The sequence below is a fragment of the Amborella trichopoda genome, chromosome 10 (genome assembly GCF_054954075.1).
Source record: "Amborella trichopoda isolate Santa Cruz 75 chromosome 10, AtrichopodaSantaCruz75HAP2 v2.0, whole genome shotgun sequence".
Taxonomy (NCBI): domain Eukaryota; kingdom Viridiplantae; phylum Streptophyta; class Magnoliopsida; order Amborellales; family Amborellaceae; genus Amborella; species Amborella trichopoda.
The window spans coordinates 45629528-45648448 of record NC_142345.1 but is presented as its reverse complement, the minus strand read 5'-3'; the positions used below and the strand labels follow the sequence as shown (position 1 = coordinate 45648448).

Genomic DNA, 18921 nt, shown 5'->3' with positions numbered 1-18921 from the left:
CGCCCAAGCTAATCCGAGTCGACAACCCAACCAAGATCAGAAGCAATCCAACAATTTAGAACAAGAGAAATTTCCCACAAATGTTTTTTTTATTTATTTTTACTATTTTATCATGAAACAATGATCACTATTATTGTCGCGCATAATGCATCATTCGGACGCATTTTAAAACAATTCGTCTGTGTATTTTATCTATGTTTCATAGCATGTCTTGTATTAAGATTAGGTGGAGCATAACTTGTTTGACAAGACATTCAGTGAGTACAGCCAAAATAATAGAATGGTACAGCTAAAAACCAGAGTGAATTTATTGGTACTTTGGGATCACACTGGTGCATCACAATACAAGATTTTTCTCTTTCTTGATTAAGTGCAGTTATCTCATAACACGTGTTATATTACAACATTCACCATGATCCGGGTGGATTATCTATGGTGCAAATAAACATATCGGTGCAGAAGCATCTGATGGTAACATAAGTGTCGGAGAACATGAATGCCAACCATAACTTGTCAGACATTGGCCTATTCATAACATGTGTTTTTACGGGGAGGTTAAGATTTTGTTGGCATTGAGTATTTTCAAAAGGAGATGTCAACAAGAAAGGCTAATAAGAAGTGTTTAGTGCCTGGTCCTGAGTGTTATATGGTATTTAAAAAAGGAGATGTCAACAAGAAAGGTTAATAAGAAATGTTTAGTGTTTAGTGCTGGTCTGAATGTCATGTCCTTGGTATGTTGGTTTATATTAAAAACTTATGGACATGCATGTCTATGCTACCTAGATGTTTATTCAAACAAAGAAAAAGTCCGGTTAGTTTAAACTACAGACATCAGGCAGAACTCTAATGATGTAACGATAAAATTCAGTGACATTAAAATGCCTCAATCTTCAACAGTTGACATATCTGAGAAACGCACCAAATGGATGAGTTCTTAGGGACCTGAGATTACTGCCCCTTGATAGGGATGTGATTATTACATAATCAGAAAAAACAACATAAGCTTAGGAAGGGGAGAGGTTATTCAATCGACTCTCAGCTCAGGGATTTCATATTGAGAGCTCTGTTTTTGATATCAGAATTCCATCACTATCCGCATACAACCATTCTCCATCACGAATCAACGTACCGGCAATGGAAATTGGCACATGCTTCTCACCCACGCCTTTCTTATTGGACTTCAAAGGGTGAGATCCCAAGGCTCTCACCCCTATATCACACCCATCGATCTCATCAACATCCCTTATGCAACCATTAACCACAATGCCTGCCCACCCCATATTTTGGGCCAACTGTCCTAAATTGCCCCCAACTATGGCACACCTCATGCTTCCTCCTCCATCTATAACCAGTACTCTTCCATCTCCCCTTGTCTCAAGAAGATCTCTAACGAACACATTGTCTTCAAAAACCTTAAGAGTGGTAATGGGCCCTGCAAACATTCTACAGTGGCCGTAGATTTTGAAAATTGGTTGAAGAACTCTCAGCTCTCCATTCGCTATGAGTGAAATATTTGCATCACAGGCTTCAGCGGTTGCCAAAGGAGTGGCCATGGAAGCTTGAGAACCACCTCGGAAGTTTATCACTAGAAACAGAAAAAGTCGTTCTCTGTGTTAGAAACTGATAGGTATAAAAAAAGGATTTAACTATTTAACAGTGGCAAAGGACAAGCTGATGGTAAAAGCAAATCAGAAAATAAATTAAAACATACAGGTAGGCCGATTTTTGGACTTCTTTTGGATTTTGCCAGGTAACAATGCTAGTAACCAAGTCCAGAGCCTTCCTTAATCTTAATATTCAAAGTTTCAAACCTTGAGAGACAGTCCAATGGCCTCAAGTTCGATGGGTTAACACAAGGTTTTTTTGAGGGAGGTCAAGAGTTTGCACCTCAACTTTGTCCTCCATCCCATCCAAGATAATTAATAGAGAGAGAGAGAAGAAGAAGAAGGAGAAGAGGGGAGAGAGAGAGAGATGGGCAAAAGACGAAGGGGGGGGGGGGGAAGGAAAAACAAGAAATAGCACAAAGCCAAAGCCCCTTCTTCACCTTGTTGCTAGTATTCCTTGTGAGATTATCAGAGCATAAACTTCCAGACTTTAGAAATCAAGATGCTTATGGATTTACATCTATGTAACATGGATATGTGTCCATGGTTTTTGGCTCGTGTCCACTCACCAAGGACATGAAATTTGTGTTTGACACTTTCTAATCTTGTTTTTGTTGAAATCTCACTAAAGAAATACCTATTGTCACCTAAAATCTAACCTCCTCCAACGTACATAATATATAGACAAGTCGTGTCTATATAGTCAGATTTAGGATTTAGCTTATTTGACACTGTTATCTATATCCCTATACGCTAAAAAAAAAATTGCCTTTGCACTTCGTGAACTAGATTCTACATTTGTTCTTAACTAAGTCTCTTGTCGTACTGTTTATTCGTTTTTCATGCTGGTTTTGAGTTTTCTACTCTGTTAGTTCCATGGATGATAGCTATGTAGTTATTTGTTTACTTTTGGGTGGGTATTGTGAAAAGCTAAACCAATATGCAGGATTGTAAACCAAGGATGTGAACAGAGCCTAGAGCATTAATATAGAATGATCTACACTTGATTTAATTAAACAGCAAGTTTGTTAGTGCCAGAAAAATGAGTGTCTCCCTCAAATTTTATGGTGACCTTTGCCTTAATTTGGGCATGAATCTCTTACTGCATAGATTCCCATAGCATATAATTAGTCAGAAAATGAAGCACTGATAGCTTCTGAATTAACTAGCATGCATGTAACTCTAAGCTCTCTCTCTCTCTCTCTCTCTCTCTCTCTCTCTCTCTCTCTCTCTCTCTCTCTCTCTCTCTCTGAGGTTTTATTAAAAATTACACACACAGAGGACCAAATGAATGATTGAGAAAACAAATAACAAAAATTCAACATTTATAAATCACATAAAATAGCAGAAATAAAGCAGAACAACCAGAGAAACAAAAGGCAATGAAGCATAAATGTATCATAAAACTTGAGAAACATTTACCAGCTTCCAGTGTGAAAGCAATTTCTTATAGGTGATGGATTATATAAGATAGAAATTCAACAAAAACCAAAACTAGCCAGAAACCCATTCTTGCATTATAAATAGAAATTAAAAAAAAAAGGGGGGATGTTAAAGAAAATCTCACCTCTGATGAAACAGAACCAGTTGGGAAGAAACCCAATAAGTAGAAAGCCCTTGATCTTCAAAAATTATGAACCCCAATTGGGGCTACTTGATGAACCTCTATAAAAAGCCAACGAAGAAATCATGCGGTAGTCTTGTACCTTTTTCAATGGGGATCGAAAAGTTGCCTTTTTTTTAGTGCCATTTGTAACAAAGATCCAAGTGTAAACTACAATATGGCACCACTTACCCCAACAAGTAAACGGGTCTGGTCGGGTCCGAGTCCCCAGGTCATGTTGCTGAACCCGGATTCAACCCGCTAGGTCGTGTCAAGCTCAGGTCGTTGGACCTGGACCTAACTTGTGAGGTCGGGTAATTTAGATAAAAGAAAATTTTGTTTTCTTCTAAAACCTTATCTAATAATATATAAATAAATAAATAAATTTTATTGTCTATATCTTGTAATACATAAATAAGAGTCTAGTTTGCGTCCCTAAACAATCAACATAAGGTGAACAGCCAAATTTTATCATAAGATATAATTTTGGTGTAAAAAATTCTTAGGATGGCCTCTGATTCTATTTTTATCTCTAATTATAAAATTTTAGATTAAAAAATGGTTCAAATCAAATATAATTATAAACACATGAAAATATTGAACACAGACGGTCTTAGATAATGTGTTGCAAGATGCCCTACGAAAAAACTTTTTAAGATGGAATTTTTAAGTGCACCTTAATTCTTCATTTAGGGTTGCAGCCTTATTTAAATTTTTTTCTTATAAATAATATTATATAAATACCTATATTACATATAAATACCAAGTCAAATCGGTTAGACCTCTACTTAGACCCTACCTGACCTGATAACGCCTAGGACCCGACCCGACATGCCTGACCTAAACTTGTGTTAGGTCGACTCGTCAGGTGGACCCATCGACCGGTCTCCAGTTATAAATAAGGTGAAAAGAGGCCATGCAATTAACCATAGAGATGGACTTAAAAAATGGAGTAGAGAATGTCAATAAAGAAGATACTTTTTTGGCCTGAGATAAAATATTATGGGAGTATATATAGTTATTATGTATTTTATATAATTTAAGCTTCGAGTCATGGGAAGAACACATGACATTGAAATAGAGTAGGACAGCATAAAGAGATTGTCTAGGGCAAAGTATCTTTTTAAGATGCTTCTTACCTAATTTAATGGATATATCTTGACAAACACCCTCGTCGTTAAGTTAGTTGGGAATATATATTAGAAGGGAAGCTCTCATTTTAATCAATACTTTATCTAAAGGGTAAATATTTTGTATATAAGATACAGAATATTCTATCTTGAGAATTATTAGCATTGGAAACCTAAATCCGAGGGAAAGGGACGGGGTTGTGGTGGTTGCACCCCACACCTTAGTCACGACATTGTAGTTCTCATTCCCACTAATAGCACCCACCAACACCTTAAAAAACTAACTCCTAAACTATTTGAAAAATGGACATGTCTTCTCCACTTAATTACCTCCACTTAATTACCCAAAAAAAAAAACCGAAATCCTATTTGCTAAAGAATTTATTTTTGGGATTGAGATTGTAATCACAATTAAAATCGCATCCAAGCAAGAATATTTCAAGCTTAAGGGAAAGTGATATACATGTGCTATTGTGAAGGGAAAATTTTGCAAACCATCAACATTTAACATTGGAAAAAGTTTATATAGAGCCGAGGATCTAAACAATCAAATTAGAGCCTACCTCACATTAGAAGAGGTTGTTTTGATGCCCGAATATCCTCAAATTGATCATCTCGACATCAAGATGATTTCAAGTTTTGAAAATAGTATATTTTGTGGCGTGTTTTTGGACCGTCAATTTTCAAGATTTTCAAGTTTTTATAGATCTGTCGCTCTACACAATTTTTGAATCTTTAAACTCTATAAATAAAGATAAAAATATATTTTAAAGCCATCACAGAGATTTCCAATATTAAAACTGCATTTGTTGACACTCTTTGAAAGTAGGTAGGTTCTAATTTAATGATTTAGAGCCTAGGCTTTATACAAACCTCACCCATAAATATTTCACCTCACACCCTTTTCTAGTGCAACTTTCTCTCTCTACTTTGGTATCCTCTCTCTCCATAAAGGTGAAGTTAATTGCTTAAATCAATGGCCAATGATACCAAATGAAGACAAAAAAAGAGCCAAAAATAAAATAAAAAAAGAAGCTCATAGTCGTAATCAGTGTTTGAAAAATCTTCGATCAAGATCGAAATTGGATCAGATATCGTTCAAACGATCCAAATCCAATGATATATCGAGATCCAAAAAAACTAAGTTTTTACATTATTGATGGAAAAAAATAAAAGTTAATAATGTAGTGCTCTCATTTCTTATTGGATTATTAAAAAACAACATTTCTAATGAATTTTAATAATTTTTTGAGATTTTTTTAAAGCTTACTCCGTCTGGTTCGACTGACTCCTGATTCAGATTGCCAATTCACCGATCCCGAAAAGTTTTTGGAGTGCCCAATCCAAAGCGCCGATCCAATTTTTAACCTATTGGTCATAGCGTCTCATAGCCCATGTGTCTCGCACAAACTAAAAAAACACAATGATTTACTTTAAAGAATCCAAAGATTCTATTCACCCAATCAAAAAGTCTATTCAATTGACACACCCTTACCAATGGCCACATGCACAACATGCACTTGTAACAGGCTCTATGGTCTGATCGGCGTCTCATAGTAATTTTTTGGATCTAAGTCTAGTTCGGCCGGATTAAAACCCAAACCGACCTATTGCCACCCCTATACCCGGATAGTTTCCCGCGGCAATTCTATGCTCAACTTCTCCAAAATATGACAAAATGTTATTAATAGAAGTTGCAACTATTTTCATTGAAAGTTCTTTGGCTCCATGTACTTTGTTGACAATATGATTCACAAAACTTAAACCCATAACCAATTACAAAGAGATGAGCAATCACAAAGAAGCCCTCCTCACACACACACTCCATTTTTTGCCAAATTAGTGGGCATTTGTCCTATTGTATTAATATCCCAACTTCACAAGTGATGTTTAATAAGCCTAAGACCAAATACTGTTACAACATTGTGTCATGGATTTAGAGGTTCCACCATATGCTGTTGATATACATACCTCATCTATATTTGGATGAGGCATCTAAAATTTCCTTAGAGATGTTCTAGAACCTTACGATGGCTTGAAATATATTTTCATCTCTAGTTATAAAATTAAATTTTTTAAAAATAATGCATATCGAACAGATAAGTAAATACTTTAAAATCTTGAAAATAGACAGGGCAGATAACTTTTTACAAGATGCGCTATTTTTTTTATTTAAAATTCTTCTTTTTTTTCTTCATGTTCATCATCTTCAGGTCAAGATAATCGATTGGCTCTCCAACGCCAGAAACACTCTCTTCTATAGGATTTTTTAGGTGCACCTTGCTGTAATAATATAAAGTTGAAAACTTATATAAATATTTTCTTTTACATTTTGACTTCCAAGGGGTTTTTCTTTTCTTTACTTTTCTTTTTTTCTTCATATGACTTCCATGGGCTTTCTAGACTAAGTGTTACCAGTCATTGACTCTCACACCAAGTTAGAGAGACAAACCAGCAAATTGGACTTTAATCTCACTCTCCAAGGAAACATGCATATTGGAGGCATTGATCAATTAGCATAACTGAACATATAGAATTAGATACAATAAGATAGCTATGAGCATGCAATAATAGAGTAGGTATCTGACTTTGCATTGTTGCTGGAGTGCCAAACACCACTCAAATTGCAAAATCATCAAACTCATAGAGAATTTAATGGACTGTCCCATTAACAAATCAATTTTTTTTATTGGAATTAAAAAGCAAACAATTTCAGGCGCCCATAAATATACATTTTCTCTTATTTTGGAACTCAATAACTTCGTTGAAGTTAGTAACTTTAATTCTTAAATTTTATTTTTCAAAATATAAAATATATTTTCGCCATATTTAAAATTTTAATCATAACAACTGAAATGTACATTGCCAGTGCTCATCATTGCTAGCTAGCCATACAATCCACTCTATGAAAAAAAAAGATAAAGAATGTGATGGTTTGCCTTCAAAGAAAGATAAAGAATGAAAAAATATTTGGTGGGGGGGGGGGAGGTGGTATAAAAAATCTTCATAATTTTCTCAAATATCTTTATCTTTCTTTTTTCTAATAAAAAATACAAAAGAAAAAAAGACAGATAAAAATAACATTTAAACCTGTACCTGAGCGTCAGCGTGACTTGGAATCTTCGAACGAGAACGTAGAAACTTGCTAGTAATTTTGAGGAGTTTGTAACATATTGTACATCCTCTTCTCTCTTGATTCCCATCAAAAGAACGAGCGTTCTCTCTCTTTTCTGTCTCTGTATTTCAAAAGCAACCAGAGACGAAATGGAGTTCTCTATAACTGCAAAGGTAAGTTGCTTATCTTTTGATTATGTTGTTTACCTCTTTGCCTAGAATGTATTTTATATCATGTGTTGTCTTTTTCCAGAATATGCTTTATCTTGTCTGTCTTGTCTTTTTATTGCTGAACCATGCATTTTTAACTCCAACGGGACGTGGGATCCAATCTCCAGAAACCCTTTGGAGTTCTGGTTGCACGTAGGGTGATGGAGTTCATCGTGTGTAAAGAAGGCTATAGATTTGAAGGAATGCTCTGCGTGGCTTTCTTTCTGCCAACCATCAGATGATGTGTTTGGTCTTGGGGATTGGGTAAAAAGAATATGGGGATTAGACTGATGCCCTGAAGTCTCTTCTTTGGGAAATTGTAGGGTGGTTTTCTTTCTACAATCTATTTGTTATGTTTCTAGGGCCCTTGGGGAGAGATTCTATAGAGTTTGTAGTTTTGGTAGCCCAAGAGTGCATTCACTTTAGGATTGAAGGTGAAGAGCCAGAGGTAGTTATAAAATTTGATACGGAAAAAGCCTACGATAGAGTACAATAAAACCTTATTTTGGAGATTTGAGGAGAATGGGGTTCGAGGCAAACCGGAGGAAATAGATTTTTAGGTGTCTTTCTTTGGCCCATTTTTCAGTCGTGATTAATGGATGTCCTATATGTTTTTTCAAAGGATCTAGAGGTCTAAGGCAAGGGGACCCTCTTTCACCATTTTTGTTCACTTTGTATGTTGAATGTTTCAGCCTTATGATGTGCAATGTGGTAAATAGGGGAAACTTCCACAAATTTAAGATTGGTTAAGAAGGTTCAGTTATTACACATCTCCAATATGTGGATGACACCCTCATTTTCAGTGAGGTGGATGAGGAGCATATTCAAAATATTGGACGTTTTATGAAGTGTTGAGAAGTAGTTATTGGTTCAAAAGTTAATCTGGCCAAAACCTTATTGATAGGTATTAACTGTGTTGAGAAATTGGTGGAAGAGCTGGTGGCATCTCTAGGATTTAAGGTGGATAAATTCCTTGTCACATACTTGGGTTTGCCCATACTAGATTATCCATCTCGGTGTGGGATAAGGTGATTCAGTGTGCTCAAAGCAAGCTTGACTTATGGAAGCCTAAATATCTCTTTTTGGGTGGAAGGGCTATATTATTAAGATCATGTTTGGTGAATCTTCCAATTTACCAGATGTCTCTTTTAAAAATACCAAGTGGTGCTGTAAAGAGAATAGAAAAAATGATGAGGGATTTCTTTTGAGGATCCTACAGGGAGGAGAAAAAGTATCATCTCATGAGATGAGAGAGAGTTTGCATGCTGAAAGTACAAGGGAGCTTGAGTATCAAGAAATTTCTCTTTATAAATGAAGCTTTCCAGCGTAAATGGTGGTGGTGCAGCCTCTCTCTTAAAGGTCACTTGTGGTGTAAAGTTCTTGTGGCTAAATATGTAATAGACAGGTTTGGTATGTGGCTAGGTGGGGGGAGAGATAATTCGATTTGATCTGCTTTTTGGAAGGACATATTTTTATGGAAGTCTTATCTTTGAAGTAACATGAGATGGTGTGCGGGAAATGAAACTTCTATCTCTTTTTGACACCACAAGTGGTTGAGGGATTGTCTACTGAAGCTTACTTATCTTGATATTTTTTCTAGAGTTTTAGTGGCAAATTCTACGAGATAGTGGGACAACAAGTGCATTAGAATGTGCAAATTTCATACAATAGAATTCCAGCTAATGTTTTATCTGAGTTGACTTATTTCTTGACCCAATTAGAAGAAGTGTATATTGCTCGAGGTATAGAAGATGAGGTGGTTTGGGATATCGAAAGTGATGGAATGTTCTTGGTGAGGTCTGCTATGTTATTCAATGACCAGTGGTGTCCATCTTTGCCACAAATCGCTCAGGTGTGGAAATGACCAATTCCACATAAGGAGCAGTGTTTTATTTGGCTAGCGGGACATAATAAGATGTTGACAATGGATAACTTAACAAAAGGGGGAGAATTCTACCAAATGTTTGTTTGATATGTAAGGATGATAGGGAGTTCGGAGCACTTCTTTTGGTTCATTATAGTTTTGTTTCATATATATGGGGATTCTTTTTTAGACTATTAAGATTTAGTGTAGCTCTTCTTTAAGCGTGTTTGGGTATTATCACCCAACTAGAGGTCCCTACATTACCACAGTTAGGGAAGATTATCTAGAAGATTATTAGGGGGGCTATATTGTGGGAGGTTTGGAAGGAACGCAATAGAAAAACATTTGAAGGGAAGGTCCTAGCTATTGATAAAGTGCTAAATAATATCACCCATATCTGTTGGAGCATGCTTTCTACCACTAAGAAGGGAAGTGATATTTCTGAGGTGGATGTGAGACTAAAGTCTCGCTAATTTAGCATTCACCCATTCTGCCTGGCCTAGGCCAATTGGGCATTGGAGTCCACCAATCCAAGGATGTTTTAAGTTAAATTTCGGTAGTAGCTCATTGGATAACCCAACTGCTGAAGATATAGGAGGTGTGGTGAGGGATTGGAATGGTGCTTTTTGGTTATGCAGTCCCATTAGTGTAGCTTATGCTAGCGTTGTTCAATTAGAGGCTTTATTTCATGGTTTCTATTATTTCATCCCTAAAAGTCTGGACATGCATTGTAAGGTGGAAGGGGATTCGCTGGATATGATTAAATGGTGCAAGAAAGAACAAGAAGTTCCTTAAAAATATTGTTCTATTTGGTGCAAATTATAGATTGCTTGACAGTATCTTTTTATCGTACTTTTAGGGAGGCCAATTCCTTTACTGATGAACTTGCTAAAAAGAGGTCAATCAAGAATTTATTTTATGTGATGATGATGTAGAGATCTTGTAACCCTGTTATTTAGCAATAAATTTTGATGATATTTGTCCAAAAATAATAATAATAAATAATAATTAAAGTCTTAAAAATAATATATCTTGTAACAAATTATCTAGAGGATATATATCCGGTTTTTCAAATTTTATAACTAAGATAAAAATAGATTTTCAAGCCACGATAAAGTTCTAATACTCAGTTACATCTCTAACAAATTTTATGGTAGGCCTTGCCTCTACTGAATTTGGGGACACAACATGAGCTTGACCCTAGACTCAATGGGGGTATTTCAGAGACTTTATGAACAAACAGGGACATTTCAGTGAGTACGGGACGTGCTCTAACCCAAAAAAAAAAAAATGAGCAGATAAATGGCCTGCAATATTCCTAAAAAAAATTCACACCTCAAAACCTCCCAAAATGGCCTCGTCACCGTTACTGAACACCCTTCTCTCCTCTTTCAATGCTTCCTATTTTCCCAAAAACCCATTTTTATCAAAGACGAGTTTCAGAGGCCAAACCCTAACAATTCTCTTCAACCAAAAACCCAAACCTTCACATGATTTCAGAAAGCTTTCTGGGTCACCAGTTTTTTACGCAGAGCTTCTTCCTCTCGATTTAACTGAAGATAATGTTAACCGAGTCTTAATGGATGCCAAATCAGAGGCAAGTAACCATTAATCATTTCATCCATTTTTTTATTGATCGTTTGACAAGTTACACTATGCTGAAAAAAATCAAGTTGTAAATGAACTCAAAGGGATTGGTTTTTTCTGATTTATTTATTCTTTTTCAACTTAGTTTCACTGATAACCATGAAATCCATCGCATTTAGTAATAAAAAATGTAGGCATATTTGTAAAGACTCACTGTGAAGCAATGTAGCTATGTTGAATGAAATTTAGATTAATGTCGATGAACTCTGATGTATAAATAATTTGCTTTTTTCTTCTGTGGAACATTATTTATGTATGAAAATGTTGCAATGGAGTCAGTGATTTGATGAATAAGTGATGAATTTTGTAGTAGTACAAGTGAGCTCTGCATCACTAATAATCATAGAAGGACTATTATGAGCTCTATTACAGTGCATTAGCTGAGTTCATCGGTAAATGATCCAGAGCTCAGTTCTTCTACTACTGCTGCTACCAATGTCTGAAAACTCGGTGAGTCCAACTATGTCCCACCTGGGTTTAACTTGGACTGGGAAGGGTGCTGAGTCCGCAATCAAAACCATTGGATCTGCAAGTCTTGATGGTCCTTATTAAACTTTTAACTAAGTTGAGTTGCTTGACTCGAGCTTGGGGCCCTAGCGAGTCCCAACCCAAGTCCTTGCTTTAAAGCATTGACCGCTACTGCTGCTACTACTACAGATTTAGTTAAATAATTAAGGAACTTTAATTAAATGAGTCACTTAACCAAAGCTCGGCATTAGAAAAATGAAGAAATATAAGAAAAACTTTCAGGAATTCTCCAATGGTAAGTTTCAGATCATATATTTTACTCTGATATTTAAAGAATGAAAGAAAAAAGAGAAGAATGCTCAGACGTGTTATATGAGGTGTATCAATGCCTAGATAAAGTTGTAGCGTTAATCTATTGAAGTGATGTGAGGTGAGAATGCATAGATGTTAGTCAAACAAGATTGGCCACAAATTTGTGCAGTAAAAACCATTATTTTCTTTTTGTTTCTCGTTTTTTGCTCTACTAGATCTAGGGTGCGAGAATAACTAATGAGATGTTCTAAATCAGAGATTATAATGAGCAAGAACGAACAACTCTCACTTGAATGAGAGTGTGTACATAAACACAAAATATTGATAATATAAGGAATACTGCCCCTCAATGGTAAAGAATTGTGAAGCATTTGGACTGAGCATTCCCTTCCTTGCTCTCTGAAAAATGAAAATGATCTTTCCCGTGCTTTGATATGAGGTGTTCTTATAATATACCTCTTTTTGAGCTGCACATCATTTGATGGTAGTCTCCCTTAATCATTTAATTCTGTCATGGAAGACTGGACTAGATGCTACTGCACTTCTATTGTCATTCTTGAACAATTCCTGTCTCTTTCGAAAGAGCATGAATCCAAATCAATTCACACAGGTGGCGACTCATCTTTAGCTCCTGCACTTCAGCTTGACATTGTGCTTTTCTAGTTACTTTTGTTTACTAAAAAACTATTGGCAAATAAAGGATAGACCCCAAATGGTGGGGCATCAATCTTCTGGACAACTAGCTTGATTGACTCTCTATAAGCTTATATTAAATATTCCAAAGAGAACAGTGGAATCCCCTTAACTGAGAACTTTATTGTGCCATAGAATTTGAAAACTAATATTCAAGCAAGGAATCCTCAAACCGTGTACAATATCACAAAAGTGGGAAAAAGAAAAGCCTCCTATCATGCATGAACTTGTAACTCTAACATTATGTGAGAGATCTAGATCAGGGATCATCAATACTCTCACCTTGGTCCTTTGCAATTTTGTGTTGCTGCTTGGGGAATTAAGTTGGTTTAGTTTGCTAACACTCCACTTCTGATCAAATTTTAGTGGGGCATCATTTTATTGATATGAATGGATTACCCTTGTTGGATCTTGAAAACACAGCAGATAATAAGTATCAAAGGTTAATATAGTCCTTCATGTAAGAGAAAACGTAATGATGTTACTTAAACTATTTATATGAAGGCTTGTTCGTCCTTAATTACCACTATCTTCCGCATACACAAGTGAAAAATGTTGTGTCATGCCCTGCCTAACTTCTTTACAATCCACCTCAGGTTTAAAGATGCTTGATTAAACTAGATGTTGGTGAATTATTGTATGGAGATTGCCTGTAATAATTTGATTTCATTTTTCAGAAGATATCATAATGATATTTTAATAATGTCAGGGAGTAGACTAAAGTTTAGATTTGTTTATTTCATGAAGTGTGAAGAATGGATACTAATGATGCTTGAGATGACTAGGTACCGATAAGCTTTGCACGTCCTTATTATAGCTATTCAGCATATTTTTATTATGGAGAGTTAATATGTCAGTTAAATTGGACCAAATGCAGATATGCTCAAACATACTTTTGTATTTTCGTTTTATTTTTAACTAAGCTAGTCATATAAAATGGATATCCTCCATATATGGCAGCAATCTTGTGCTTTTATTTCATCTCACCTGAAAATTTTAAAATATGTTGGATTGATGTGATTATGATGTTAAGACTAATGTGGATTAACAGAAAACTCTTCTGTTTTCACTCTACAGTTGGCACAAATCTTTGATACCTCAGTCGGTATCACAGGTATGTATGTAATCCTTTTCCTTTTCTTGGGTGAAATATTCTGATATGGCATTGTTGGGGTGTGAAAGATGGTTTCTAATTTGTTGTACACAAAGGTTTTCAGGAGAAGCTGAGCTTGCAGAGTTGGATGGTCCTTTTGTGAAGCTCAGCCTGAAGGGTCGGTTTTGGCACAAACGATCTACAGTTTTGGCGAGGCTTGGTAATTACTTGAAGAAGAGGATTCCTGTAAGTTATCTCTTATTTACTTTGATTGAAGTGAAGTGCTAAAACCACATGGAATCATAGAACTTCATAGACATGGGGGTGAATTGTGAATGCAAAATCATGAGATTAACTTGTTCATTTTTCTCCTTTTTGAGTGGAGGGTATCTCGTTTCATTCTATCTTCCTTTCATTTATCATATCTACTGGCTGATCACACGTGCTTTGCGTGATGCTTCTAATGAATGATTACATGAAAATTATTTTTAAAAATATTTTGTTGGATTAAAAAGTTTTTATATTTCATTTTGTGTGATTCAATATTACTTCTACAATTTTTTTATATTCTATCTTCCTTTTTCTAAAAAAAATTCTTTAGTTTTTTACTTTTTTTATTAGCTAAGTACTATTATAGATTTTTTAAAAAAGGTTTTTTGGGAGGAATAATTGGCATATGAAAGTCTTTAGCGATTTGTTATTAAGTATTTTTTTTCGCTTGCTCTTATTTCTTCTCCATGATGGATTATTTCTATTTTAATCATGACTCATAGAAAATATAATAGAGATTTGTACTCTGAGATGGATTTTTTCTTTGGCAAGTTTATTTTGATAGCAAATCATAATATTTAAGGGGAAAAGTTTACATAGAGCCGAGGCTCTAAACAATCAAATTAGGGCCTACCTAAAAAATTTCACTAGAAGATGTTGTTTTGATGCTTAAATATCCTCAAATCGATCATCTCGAGATCAAGATGCACGGACATGAGAAAAAAAATGGATTTCAAGTTTTGGAAATAGTGTATTTTGTAACGCACTTTTGGACCATCAATTTTCAAGAACTTCAAGTTTTCATAGATCAGTCTAACTACACTATTTTTTAAGCTTTAAACTTTATAAATAAAGATGAAAATATATTTTAATTCTATCATAAAGATTTCCAGTATTGAAACCACCTTTCTCGACACTATTTGAAGGTAGGCTCTAATTTGATTGTTTAGAGCCTAGGCATACAAACCGCACCCATATCTAAGTCATTCGATTTGATGATGAGAATTTAGGGATAGAAAGAAGAAAAGATGTTTCCTGTTTTTTGTGGGGTGAGTTTGGCTTTTTTTTTTTCTTTTTTTAAAAATGAGAGTAAAAAGAAATTTTAAAGTCAATCCTATTTATTCTCCCTTATATGTGTGTGTGTATATTATTCTAGGCTACAACACTATTAATGTGAACTTAAAATCTCCTATTCCAAAACTTTTTTAGCCTAAAATGCCCATGTATGTTCAAAATGACTTTTGACTAGAACTAGTTCATATATTTAGGAAGGTTATCTTTGTCATTTCAAATTTCTTTCAAAATTTTATTCATATTTTAAAAAGATTCATTTGATGATAATGAGGATGAAAAAGATTCATTTGACTTTTTGAATCATGTTTCAATTTGAGTAGAAATTCAAGAGTACTAATACACCCATTTTGAAACTTTCAAACAGCATATTGTAACTTTTAGATTTGTAAGTTTATTTTCTAGTCAAAAGTTTCAGAGTAGGAAATTTTGAGCGCACCCTACAAAGTGCTTTTTTAGACCAATTAATATATAAGATGCTTAGATCTAGGCAATAGAAGGTTTTTTTTCTTTTCCAAACTTTTTAGATGGTTTTATTACCATTGGTTGAATAATTTTAAAAGAAAAGAATGATTGTGAGTTTGTAAGGGCCAAATGGATGGTCTAGATTCAATGTTAGAGGCAATACATTTTGACCATATCTAGGGCATAAATTAAATTTTAGTTATTGGAGATTGATTATTGGGATGAAGAGATGTAAAATTTGGGGTGAAACAAATACCACATATTATTTTCTAGAAGTTTGGTTTCATTATATTACCATGATATGGTGACGTGAGATCATTCCCCTATGTCTTCACAATCAGAGCATTTCCAATTTACTTTGTCATACCAAATGTCTTCTAACTCAGCATGTGTCATTCTCATGATTTTTTCATTAGGACATTTTGGAGGTCGATATAGAAGATGAGCAGCAACTGGATGACAGCCCGGAAAACTTTTAGAGGTACTGTTTCTGGGACGTGTAGTTCGTTTTTATTTTCATTTATTTGGGTTCGATTTCTTTGGATAGCAGCAAAGAATTCTTTCCCTTATTTTTCTCAATTAGCCATAATCGCATTGCTTCAATTCATCCAAATAGCAATTCTATTCCTTATTCTCGCTTTATGAATTGCCATGCATGTTCCAGCTAAATTTAGCTATTAAATGGTGTCCTGGAGAGATCGGTTGGTCGAGGATCATTCATATCAATACTATGTCAACTGCAGAGTCTGCCTAGGCAACACTGGGAACTGTCAATAGTTTCCTAAGCTGCCTATGCTTAGATTTTACCACGTCCACTGTTAATCAATTTGGTCCTAAATTGAGTCATTTGATCGCTATTTAAGTTTAAAGGAGTTGTTTTCAGCCCCATTTTCTCCTAGTGAAAGAAAAAATGTCAATCATTTTCATTTAAAATTCCAATATTTAAGTGAAATCTGATTTTGTCGAGTATAGCTGGACCAAAATTTCATGATCAATTTCATGTCAATTGGATCAACTTGGTGTTAATTGACTGAGTTGGCTCCTTGGTCTTTTTTATGTTTTATTTTTTCCTATAGAATACAAAATTTCTGGACCCAACGAACACGGCAGAAAGCGAAGGCGCTGGTTGTTAAAATCATCTTTTTTTTGTTTGTTGTGATTTTATTTGTAAGAGAAATGAATACAGTGACACCCTTATCAGTTTCTCTTATTTTCTTCGTTGTGTAGTGTAGATGCTTTGATTCATAATATTATTCAGAGACTTAGTCTCCTCTTTCTGTCTCTTTTTTCATCCTCTTTCTCCCTCTTTTCCCAGCAAGTGGGACCAGGCCTTGGGCATAAAGTAGTTTTGGCTTCATTAAGTCATGTAAGGACATATTTTTCCCTTTCCCTCTTCTATTTTTGAGGGTTGTATGTGTTTAATGAGCACTGGATAACGACAAGATGTAGAATATTAAGCAAAGGAGCTTCTTTTTCTTTCTTTTTGTGTTCACTTTTTTGGTGAAATCGCAGTTTTGAGTATAAGAGAGAGAATCGAAGGAAGTGAGAGGGCCATGTTTTATGCGTGCTATCTTTGGGCCATGTGCTAGCACTGTCAGATGATGCTTAAAGGGCTATGGGTCAGTTTTAAAAGACATGGATTAAGGCTGTTTTTGCTTTCTCTCTCTCTCTCTCTTTCTCTCTCTCTCTCTCTAGAAATGGCTTGAGGCTGTTTGGGATCTCTCTCTCTCTAGAAATGGCTTGAGGCTGTTTTGGCTCTCTCTCTTGTGGGATGATTGATAGAATCAAATATACAGTTGAGAGAGAGAGAGTTATTTGTGTTTTGATATTAGATTAGAGAGAGAGAGATTTATTTGTGGTTTTATATTAATAAGCGGATGGTGTAGCTTAATTTAGATTAAGGAAGAGACCGATCAATGATCAGGACATTAAGAAACAATGAGAAAGGGGGGGAAACTTTATTTTTGTCTTCGTATTTGGAAGAGATTAAAAATTGGATACTGTAGATCAAGGAAAAGGTCGATCAATGATCACTACACTACATCAAAAACGAGAATAAAAATAAAGATATTCGGTAGAAAACATTTTGGGTGCTTTGGAATGTCCGCTTCTTCGCTCCCTAACCCACATAAATTCTATGCCACAAATATTTTTATCAATTAATTATCAAAGTCTCAACAACATATTTTACCATGTGTAATACAATACATACATGTTGGAAGAGCACTGTTTGATTTTTAATTTCGTTTATTTCTCCTCAGCTTTAATCACACGTGCTCTGCATCTAAATTATAGGTTTAATACTTCAATTTTATATTTTTCATTTAAATGAAAAATTGTTGGGTAATAATGAAATTCCAACATTTTGCAAGGACAATAGCGCCCCAAAGCCTCTCTGGGGTTTCTGTTTGTCTGATTGCTATTGCCAGTGTGAGATGGGCGGGTCCAGATGTATCCACGTGGACGTGCGCGTCACAGCTGGCATCTTACTGCACCGACTGGCAAGCGTTCAATCTCCACGTGGCGTTGCCGGGAGTGCCAGCGTATCATCATCGTCGGGATGAGAGAGAAAGGTCGAGCGAGAAGGAGAGTTATCCGGTCCGGAAGTTAGAGACCGATATCATCGTCTTCAGGAAGTTGGAGTGCAGTAGAAACTCATTTAAGAGAGAGATTGAGAGGGACCCCGTTTGTTTGTAAGAATGTTGGACTCCAGAAAGATAATTACTGGGAACTTCAATTTTATCACAAGCTTCCCTTTCCTTTTCTCTTTTAAACTGCCAAAGTTGAAGTGAGCCATAGGAACCCAAACTCTCTCAACTTTTTATTTTTTTATTTTTTTTGTTGAGTACTATTCTTTGTGATCGTATTCACTATTCCTTATTTACGATATACTATATATTAAATATATAAATTATATTTTAATAATATTTAATATATAACATATAATATATATATGAGCAATGATCCCATGCAACGGTTGTATCATTGCACTATATAATATTATAGATAATATATATTAACATAATATAATTCATAGTATTAGTATTATTAACCTAATATAGAGAAAACTGTTTTATGTGGGCTAGATTGCATCTCTACATATGCAATCCAGAAAGTGTAAAGCATCCATCTTGAAGATGAATGTACGTAGGTGTTCTAATTAAAAATAATGGAAACTAGTGGTCCAAATATTTTATTATTAGACTTATTATTTCTAGTTTTTGAAATTTATTTATTTTTTCATATTCATTATCTCCATGTTAGAGATTACATGTCATTAAAAAATTATCTTAAAATCCATCTCAAAAATAGATTTATTAAGAGGCATGCGTTTTTACATATGCAAGTTTGGTTGCATAGAAATCGGGCCCATAATA

The 18921-nt window shown here is 35.0% G+C and overlaps 2 protein-coding genes across 6 annotated transcripts; one reads left to right on the top strand and one right to left on the bottom strand.

Annotated features, from left to right (window-relative positions):
- Window positions 1-852: 852 nt before the first annotated feature.
- Window positions 853-3312, bottom strand: LOC18447388 (Ribonuclease E inhibitor RraA/Dimethylmenaquinone methyltransferase). The gene is made up of 2 exons (XM_006857487.4): window positions 3172-3312; window positions 853-1585 (listed from the first exon to the last, which is right to left on the bottom strand). The coding sequence occupies exon 2, from the start codon at window positions 1551-1553 to the stop codon at window positions 1050-1052; it is 504 nt and encodes a 167-aa protein (XP_006857549.1). The 5' UTR covers window positions 1554-1585; window positions 3172-3312; the 3' UTR covers window positions 853-1049.
- Window positions 3313-10665: 7353 nt separating this feature from the next.
- On the top strand, window positions 10666-18289 carry LOC18447389 (uncharacterized). 5 transcript variants are annotated; one of them, XM_006857488.4, is made up of 5 exons: window positions 10666-11122; window positions 13723-13759; window positions 13863-13984; window positions 15961-16025; window positions 16621-17024. In XM_006857488.4, exons 1-4 carry the CDS (start codon window positions 10877-10879, stop codon window positions 16021-16023), a joined length of 468 nt encoding a protein of 155 aa, XP_006857550.1. In that variant the 5' UTR covers window positions 10666-10876; the 3' UTR covers window positions 16024-16025; window positions 16621-17024. The 5 variants fall into 5 exon arrangements, with proteins under 5 accessions (XP_006857550.1, XP_020531310.1, XP_020531309.1 ...); XM_020675651.2 differs by lacking the exon at window positions 16621-17024 and adding an exon at window positions 17925-18289 and having other exon boundaries at window positions 10771-11122; XM_020675650.2 differs by lacking the exon at window positions 16621-17024 and adding an exon at window positions 17917-18289 and having other exon boundaries at window positions 10771-11122.
- Window positions 18290-18921: the final 632 nt, after the last annotated feature.